At 46.7% G+C, this 9,085-nt stretch overlaps 1 protein-coding gene across 10 annotated transcripts in view; it reads right to left on the bottom strand.

Annotated features, from left to right (window-relative positions):
• CNTRL (centriolin) overlaps nt 1–9,085 on the bottom strand; it is a 90,569-nt gene that overhangs the window by 2,179 nt on the left and 79,305 nt on the right. For 9 of the 10 annotated variants that reach the window (XM_055427784.2, XM_088838317.1, XM_088838319.1 and 6 more), the window contains 5 exons: nt 7,359–7,631; nt 7,124–7,186; nt 4,336–4,542; nt 2,462–2,548; nt 116–2,224 (listed from right to left, as the gene is read on the bottom strand). In XM_055427784.2, the coding sequence (XP_055283759.2) occupies nt 2,489–2,548; nt 4,336–4,542; nt 7,124–7,186; nt 7,359–7,631 (603 nt within the window). In that variant the 3' untranslated portion in view covers nt 116–2,224; nt 2,462–2,488. Of the gene's footprint in view, nt 1–115; nt 2,225–2,461; nt 2,549–4,335; nt 4,543–7,123; nt 7,187–7,358; nt 7,632–9,085 lie in introns of those variants that run through there. The other variant, XR_016037928.1, reaches the window with a different exon arrangement.

Raw genomic sequence — 9,085 nt, 5'->3', positions numbered from 1 at the left:
TATAACAGGATTTTATATTTTCTTCAGGCAGGTAGCTATCTGGCATTAAGTTGCCAGTTTTTATTGCAGAGCTGCCCTGAATTGTTTAAAAAGCGACGTCCACGTAAGTAGCGTATAAATCCACATCGCTTGGTAACGGAGCTCCGGTCTGACCTGTGCGTTCAGATCGCACCTGCAGTGTTTCTAGCCTTCTTCAGTGTGAGATCAGCACATCTGGTGGCTGACGCTGTTCTCCCTTGACTCTGCTTAGGACCAGGTTCTGTTATTTGCATGTGTAATCCCGTAATAAACTTGGGTGCTCAAAAAGAGGCAGACTGTTGTAAACATCTGTGTGCCAGACATTGGGCAAGTAAACTGTGGAGAGAATCTGAAAATCTTTTAATCCATGGAGAGCTTATTACTTGTGTGGTCACCTGCTTTTCTGGGTTCCTCGTTGCCCTTGCACCTGTGAGGCCCTCCTGATTAGTAATTGGTGCTCAGTACTCTATGCGTTAGACATTCCAATATGATGTTCAAGTATTTTTCATGGACAATAAAGTGTTTGATGCAGTGATTTTGATTTTTTTTGGGGGGGTGGTTGGTGATTTTTACATAACACTAGTTAGAGGGAGGAGTTTCTTTGGAAAGATGTCTTTTGAAACTAGGTGTCTGGCTTCATGCATGCACTATCTTATTCAGTGAGACTGGCGTTCCGGGACCTTCTCCACACATCTGTTGTTTTAAGAGTGCTCTTTTCTTAAAAACATGCGGCTCAGTTCACACCCTTAACAGAAAACCAGAGGATTCCTGTTCATGTGGCAGTTTAGGAAGAAAATATTTAACCCTTATCAGCACATGGACAGACCAGGAAACTGTCCTTGAAGGATTTCAGTACTTGTTGAATAGGCCAGGCTTTTAAGCATTTTGCCAAGACTTGTGAAAATGAAACAAAGGGATTTTCCAGGCAAGAGTACTGGAGGGGCTTGCCATTGCCTTCTCCGAAAGTACAAAAGACACTATCAATTTTACATTGGAAATAGATGTTTTCTAGAACTTACTGGGTGTTAATTTTATGCCATTTTCACTGTCTTTAATCATATTTATCCCATGTCAGTCCCTATCCCAGATGTTAATGGTCCAGCTCTAGGCAACTTCTTAGGAATATAAACCTCAGCAGGTGGTCAGAGAATAGTGCTATACTATATATAGTAACATGGTATATAATACCTGTTATGGTTCAAAAGCTGTCTAGGAACCTAGAAAATAGTTCTTGGGAATATTTTAAAGCAATCCTAAGTCTGAACACAATTTGAATTTACCACTGGGTCAGATTCTCCAAGGGCTTCCCAGGTGGCTCAGTGGTAAGGAATCTAGCTGCCAGTGCAAGAGACGGGTTCGATCCCTGGGTTAGGAAGGTCCCCTGGAAGAGGAAATGGCAACCCACTCCAGTATTCTTGTCTGAGTAATCCCATGGACAGAAAAGCCTGCTGGGTTGCAAAGAGTCGGATGTGACTGAACGACTAAAAATGCATGAGGATTTTCCAAAGTTCTAATTTCCACCAAAGAATATTTTTCTTTGAGGACAGACATCTGAAGTATACATTAGCTTTATAATAGGTATTTTCAAATTGCAAAATACATTCATTGATGGATACAACATACTTCAACCTGCAGACAGATGGAAAACCATCTCAAAGACCTGACGTTTTCTTGGAATTAGGGTAAAAAATTTATGGCTTTACTGTAGATCTGTGAAATGTAAAGTCAGATGTCAGACCCACATTCATTTTATCTTTTATTTTCATAAGAAAATAGATTTTAAACAAAATCCAAAAATAACTTGGCACTATAAATAAAGAGGAGCCTAAGTATGTTGTTTTTAACCTTTCTAACCATAGATTTTACCAGTTTATAGATTTCAGATCAGCACTGGTTTTATAATAATGCATTTCAAAGGTTAAGAAAACCCTCAGCCATATAAGACCCTGGTTTAAGTTGTATACAATATTCCCATATGTACAGGTAACTTACAAAAACGCTGACAGTAACTGTAGAAGTGGAATAAACTACAGTGGCGTCTTCAGCCTCTGAATTGACTGGATCTTGATAAAAACCAGATGGCATTCTAATAGTAAAGTGAGGTAGTAGAGAAGGTTATTTCCTCATATTTGGGCAAGATAGTCTCCCTCCATCTGGCTGGGCCACTCGTCCCACAACAGGATGAGAAAGTACTCAGGATGGATTCCTGCAACAGTAAAAACAGGTTTTAGCTAAATTCACAGAACTAGAGAATAGCATCATGGCTAACAAAGTATATATTAGAATACTTCTTTGGAAAAATGTTTTAAGATGAGCCACCATATAAAATTACCCAGGATAAAAGAAGTTTCCTCTCCTTAAGAATGTATGATAAGCTAGAATTCCACATCTGCCAATTGAAAGTGCTTTTTATTTACAAATAAAAGAACTGTTTGTAACGTACCCTGTGAGCAGGAAGCTGAGGACAGCATCAGTGTCGGTAACTGTCTACTGATTGCGATGGACCTTGTAGAACTTGATGGAAGGAGCTCTGGAAAGAAGGAAGATAAGACGTCAGGCTCAGAAGCCAGCCCCCTAACTCCAACCTAGTTCAGATTTTCATCCCACACGCCCTAGATTAAGACTCCGGAACCCGACATACCGCTGCCTCTGTTCCCCTCCTGGGCCTGGGGCGCCTCAGGTCTTCTGGCTGGCACCTGAGCTGAAGACTTCACCTGGCGCCCAAACCCCTGCGCAGCTGTCTCCCACCCTTCGGGGCTCACCTCCAGAGTCGTCATCTCTACAAAGCTCTGTGCCTCTGACATTCTTCCTCACGGCCTGCCCTGAGGCCATGATGGTTTTGGCCTGTATCTGACTTGGGTCCTACCATGGAAGATTTAAGGCGCTCATATTCAAATCTTGGCTCTGCTGCTAATGAGCAAGCTGAGTGTCTATTAAAGACGCACACTGGCCTTGGATGTTCTTGGGGCTCAGACACACAACACACTGCTCCGTGGTAAAGAGAGATCAGATCAGCCTCTAAATCTGGTTTTAGGTTTCGCTGTGACCTTGACTTCGTTGTTTTCTACAATATCTTTATATAGAAGGATAAACCCTAGTTCCCAGGGTGTAAATGAGGCAATACATGTAGAGTGTTTAGTACACACACACAGTGCGTGCGAAGTCGCTTCAGTCGTGTCTGACTCTGCGACCATATGGACTGTAGCCTGCCAGGCTCCTCCGTCCGTGCGATTCTCCAGCCAAGAACACTGGAGTGGGTGCCATTACCTCCTCCAGGGGATCTTCCTGACCCAGGGATCGAACCCATGTCTCCCACCTCGCAGGCAGATTCTTTACCGCTGAGCCACCAAACACACACACTAGGCATGCAAAATGGTGCCTATTATCTGTCTGACAGGAATACTGTCTTACTATTTACGGAGTCCATGAATATATTTTATGTTCCTCCTAAATAATTACTAACCTCATCTAGGTCTCATACAGACAACTTGTGAAATCCAGTGTTGTACTTTTTTTTATAGACTCTGAATTAAGAGTTCAAACTGTGTTCAAACTTCGCTTAGGACTAACAATTGGCACAATCACCTTTCCCAAGTGGACAGACTAAACTGGGACACAAGTTGGCTTCAGAGGTCTAAACTCTTCTATTTTTGACTGTGCCACATGGCTTATGGGATTTTAGCTCCCCAGTGAGAGGCTGAACCTGGGCCCTTGGTGGTGAGAACACAGAATCCTTAACCACTGGACCACCAGGGAATTCCCTAAACTCGTTATATTTACCAAATAGACGATAAGGAAATCCCAAAGTGGAAAGCCTTCATAGGAGAATTAACTATGTCACTGTTTCCTAGTTGATTTCCTAAAGCATCAGCTTATCCTCTGTACACATCTGCTACCAACCACTTGATTCCAGTTTTCCCAGGGACCATGAAAACTTTTGCGAGTCTTCCCTAAGACAAGTTTCCCTGAGATTTGAAGGTGCATTCGTGTCCTTCCACCTTCAAATCATGGGGAAACTCATGCCCTTTGGGCTTCCCTGGTAGCTCAGCTGGTAAAGAATCTGCCTGCAATGCGGGAGACCTGGCTTCAATCCCTGGGTTGGGAAGAGCCCTGCAGAAGGGAACAGCTACCCACTCCAGTCTTCTGGCCTGGAGAATTCCATGGACTGTATGGTCAACAGGACTAGAGAGCTGGACAGGACTGAGCGACTTTCACTTTCACTTTTCACGTCCTGAGTCTACTCTAGACTGTGGGCCTCAAAGTTTTCAGGGACTTTCCGTGTACAAGCCAGACCACTTGTGAAGAGCCTCCTCCTACCTGACTTGGTCCAAGATGGGAGTCCTCTGCAAGGGAAGATTCGAGCTGAGACAGAGTAGCTGACGACGTGGACTCCGCAGACGTGCTGGTGACCAGCTCCCCCAGGGCATCGACCTGTCTCCTCAGGCTGTGCAGTGTGCCCTCGGTCTGCCGCTTCCCTTTGCTTAACACTTCCGCCTGCTTGGACATACAGTGTCGGAGCTGGGCCTGAGAGCGTTACGGAGAGTTAGGGCTTCACAGAGGGAATGTGTCAGCTAGTACTGAGTAGCTTCCTCACGTTTAACATTTGAAAGGCAAATCTGTCAGCACAGAGAAGTGGCTGCTGAAAATCCTCTTCTCTTCAAGAGTTAAACAAAGTGGGGGGCAGGTGCCGGACGGCTCTTCCGTGCGTGGTCAGTAACTGGGCCTTTCCCGCAGCCCGTGCGCGCCACTGTCACAACTCGGGATTCAGCATCCTCCTCGCCGGACGCCTGCCTCCTCTCTCTACTGCTCAGACTGCTATCTTCAGAGTGTCTCACAATGTATGGGATCCTCAAACCCACACTGCTTCCTGGCTTCCCCACTGCACCTCTGAAATGATCCTCTAATTAAAGCTGCCAGCAAGCGCTGTCCCACAGAACTTTCTGTGACGGCAGGAATGTTCCATGTTCTAGATCTGCTGCCCTCCATGGTAACCACTAATCATGTGTGGCTGTTGAGTGCGTGAAATGTGGTAACTGAACTGGATTCTTAACCTGGTTTAGTGACAGCGGATTTCCATTTAAACAGCCATGTGTGGCTGGAGGCTATCTGATGGTAGGGCCTTTGCTCACTCGGAACTGCGCGTGGCCCCTCACGGCCCTCGAGGCACGTGGCCGCTCTGCAGGGACGCACGCTGTCCTCTCTGGTTCTGTCCACCTCACTCTCATTTTTCACCTCCCCACTACACTCTCCGCCCCCACGTTCTTAGGTCAGGCCTTAGGAAGCATCACTATGAACAAAGTGGAGGTGATTGAATTCCAGTTATTTCAAATCCTGAAAGATGACGCTGTGAAAGTGCTGCACTCAATATGCCAGCAAATTTGGAAAACAGCAGTGGCCACAGGACTGGAAAACATCAGTCTTCATTCCAATCCCAAAGAAAGGCAATGCCAAAGAATGCTCAAACTACCGTACAATTGCACTCATCTCACACACTAGTAAAGTCATGCTCAAAATTCTCCAAGCCAGGCTTCAGCAATACATGAACCGTGAACTTCCAGATGTTCAAGCTGATTTTAGAAAAGGCAGAGGAACCAGAGATTAAATTGCCAACATCCGCTGGATCATGGAAAAAGCAAGAGAGTTCCAGAACAACATCTCTTTCTGCTTTACTGACTATGCCAAAGGCTTTGACTGTGTGGATCACTATAAACTGTGGAAAATTCTGAAAGAGATGGGAATACCAGACCACCTGACCTGCCTCTTGAGAAACCTGTATGCAGGCCAGGAAGCAACAGTTAGAACTGGACATGGAACAACAGACTAGTTCCAAATAGGAAAAGGAGTACGTCAAGGCTATATTGTCACCCTGCTTATTTAACTTATATGCAGAGTACAGCATGAGGAATGCTGGGCTGGAAGAAGCACAAGCTGGAATCAAGATTGCCAGGAGAAATATCAATAACCTCAGATATGCAGATGACACCACCCTTATGGCAGAAAGTGAAGAGGAACTCAAAAGCCTCTTGATGAAAGTGAAAGAGGAGAGTGAAAAGGTTGGCTTAAAGCTCAACATTCAGAAAACTAAGACTCCTCCAAAATCACTGCGGATGGTGACTGCAGCCATGAAATTAAAAGACGCTTACTCCTTGGAAGGAAAGTTATGACCAACCTAGATAGCATATTAAAAAGCAGAGACATTACTTTGCCAACCAAGGTCCGTCTAGACAAGGCTATGGTTTTTCCAGTGGTTATGTATGGATGTGAGAGTTGGACTATAAAGAAAGCTGAGTGCTGAAGAATTGATGCTTTTGAACTGTGGTGTTGGAGAAGACTCTTGAGAGTCCCTTGGACTGCAACGAGATCCAACCAGTCCATTCTAAAGGAGATCAATCCTGGATGTTCACTGGAAGGACTGATGTTGAAGGTGAAACTCCAATACTTTGGCCACCTGATGTGAAGAACTGACTCGTTGGAAAAGAGCCTGATGCTGGGAAAGATTGAGGGCAGGAGGAGGAGGGGATGACAGAGGATGAGATGGCTGGATGGCATCACCGACTCAATGGACATGATTTTGAGTGGACTCCGGGAGTTGGTGATGGACAGGGAGGCCTGGTGTGCTGCGGTTCACGGGGTCACAGAGTTGGACACGACTGAGTGAGTGAACTGAACTTACAACTAACTCTAGACACCTATTTTCAGTTGCCTACAGACAGACACCCTTCCCTGCATGTCTCATGAAGCCTTCAAGTCCAGCACATCCTGAGTCAAACAGCTTCTCATCTGACAGCCAAGCCTGCTTTCCTGGGTCCCACCCCCCCCAGCCACGGGCTGTGAGCTTTGTGTTTGTCTGTGCCCCTCTGTTTTCTGTCTGCAGGTCCTGGCAGTGTCAGTGGAGGCGCAGCAGCATTACCTGGGGTGAGGGACCCAGGGCTGAGCACCAGAACTTGCGGTCCCGAACCCTGACCCTGGTGCTGACTGACTAGTGATGCCAACCTCGCTGAGCTTCAAACGTGTAACCTATAGAACTGCTGCGACAGAGCAGTTTCCCCCTCTCTCCTCAACAGGCCAAGCATCTTATACTTTTTGTTTCTTTTAAAAGGGCAACCTTGAGTCGATCTTCACGGTGACGCAGTTTCTCCCGGAGAGCTTCTCCACGCCAGTGTTCATCCTTTTTCAGAGGAAAAGGGAACCGTCAGAGAATGTCTGAGTGCCACCGTCGTAACCAGCCCGCCTTCCCCTCCTCCCACCCCACGGTCTATGTCTGAACGTATCTGGGGGCGGTTGGGACCAAAGGGCCCTTTCAGGAGGTCCAGGGAGCAGCAGGGTAAACAAGCCCTTACCATGATGTGGACGCGGGAAAAATGCAGTTTCTCTCCAGCAGGGGATGGTTTCTCACTCAGGGCGAACGGAAAGTTCTCCTTCAAGCTCTCCAGTCCCCCATCTAGGTGTTCGCTCCTCGCCAGAATGGCCTCCAGGTCTGCTGGCAGTTCCGGGAGAAACTGGTTGAGGTTCTTCAGGCTGGTTCTGATCTCGTCTTTCACTTCAGACTTAAGCGTCCGCATTGCTTCACTGATTTCTACTTGTCTTCTTTCCAGATCTTTCTGGTTTACCATCTAAAGAGTGAGTGAGACTCAAATACTACCAGGTACTGGGACTGAACTGTTATTGTTATTTAATGATTTAATATTTTAAATACATGTATCACATACCGAAAGACCTACAAATGTTACTGATTATGATTAGAACTGTAAAAATCTGTGCCTTTTCCAGCTACTCAAGTATCTCTAAGCTACCAAGTAAATGATTTTACTGGCTTTCAGACTGGAGCAAGTCCAGTTTGGAAAAGCCCGGGACGGTGTTGCTTGCAGGTGGCCTACACTATAGAAGTCAATCTCGCTGCAGCTGGACAGAGCTGGGTTCCAACCTCATTTCCAATGAACATTAGCAGGATGACTTAGGGCCAGGCCAGCTAGCTAACTTCTAACCCTCCTGTATCTTGAAATGTGAGAGCTACGTGAGAACCTGTATGAGGCACCTTAGTGGTACAAATGAGAAAAGGAGCATCTGCTGAAACAAGCTGTAAGTGCTCCAGGTTATAAATGTCAGCACTGAAAGGCGCTTAGAAAAGGTCTGGCTGAATGCTTTTATTTCACGCGTGAAGAGTCTGGTGGTGTGGGGAATTGGGTGGTTTCCTCGGGTGCCACAGACTGTGTTAAACGCCTGAGGCCAGTCTGTGCGGCTCTCTCCATAGACAGCGTGGTGACAACACTACAGCCACACCCCTGCTCACGGCCCTCCCAAAGGTACAGGCCAGGGGCCTTTAAAAGTCATTTGGTCTTGAGCCAAAGGGTGTGGTTGTGTGTGTGTGTGTCATTTGGTCTTGAGCCAAAGGGGGTGTGTGTGTGTGGTCTTGAGCCAAAGGGGTGTGTGTGTGTGTGTCATTTGGTCTTCAGCCAAAGGGGGTGTGTGTGTGTGTGTGGTCTTGAGCCAAAGGGGTGTGTGTGTGTGTGTGTCATTTGGTCTTGAGCCAAAGGGGGTGTGTGTGTGTGTGTGTGTGTGCCGAGGGGCCTTTAAAAGTCATTTGGTCTTGAGCCAAAGGGTGTGTGTGTGTGTGTGTGTGTTATTTGGTCTTGAGCCAAAGGGGGTGTGTGTGTGTGTGTGTGTTATTTGGTCTTGAGCCAAAGGGTGTGTGTGTGTGTGTGTGTCATTTGGTCTTGAGCCAAAGGGGGTGTGTGTGTGTGTGTGTGTCATTTGGTCTTGAGCCAAAGGGGTGTGTGTGTGTGTGTTTGTGTGTGTTGGGGGGTGGTTGCTGCTGCTGCTAAGTCACATCAGTCATGTCCGACTCTGTGCGACCCCATAAACGGCAGCCCATCAGGCTCCCCCGTCCCTGGGATTCTCCAGGCAAGAACACTAGAGTGGGTTGCCATTTCCTTCTCCAATGCATGAAAGTGAAAAGTGAAAGTGAAGTCGCTCAGTCTTGTCCGACTGTTAGCGACCCCATGGACTGCAGCCTACCAGGCTCCTCTGTCCATGGGATTTTCCAGGCAAGAGTACTGGAGTGGGGTGC

The sequence above is a fragment of the Moschus berezovskii genome, chromosome 7 (genome assembly GCF_049115385.1).
Source record: "Moschus berezovskii isolate FMDL1 chromosome 7, NW_MosBer_1.0, whole genome shotgun sequence".
In the NCBI taxonomy this organism is placed as follows: Eukaryota; Metazoa; Chordata; class Mammalia; order Artiodactyla; family Moschidae; genus Moschus; species Moschus berezovskii.
The sequence above is the reverse complement of the archived record's forward strand: the minus strand, read 5'-3'. Positions and strand labels throughout refer to the sequence as shown.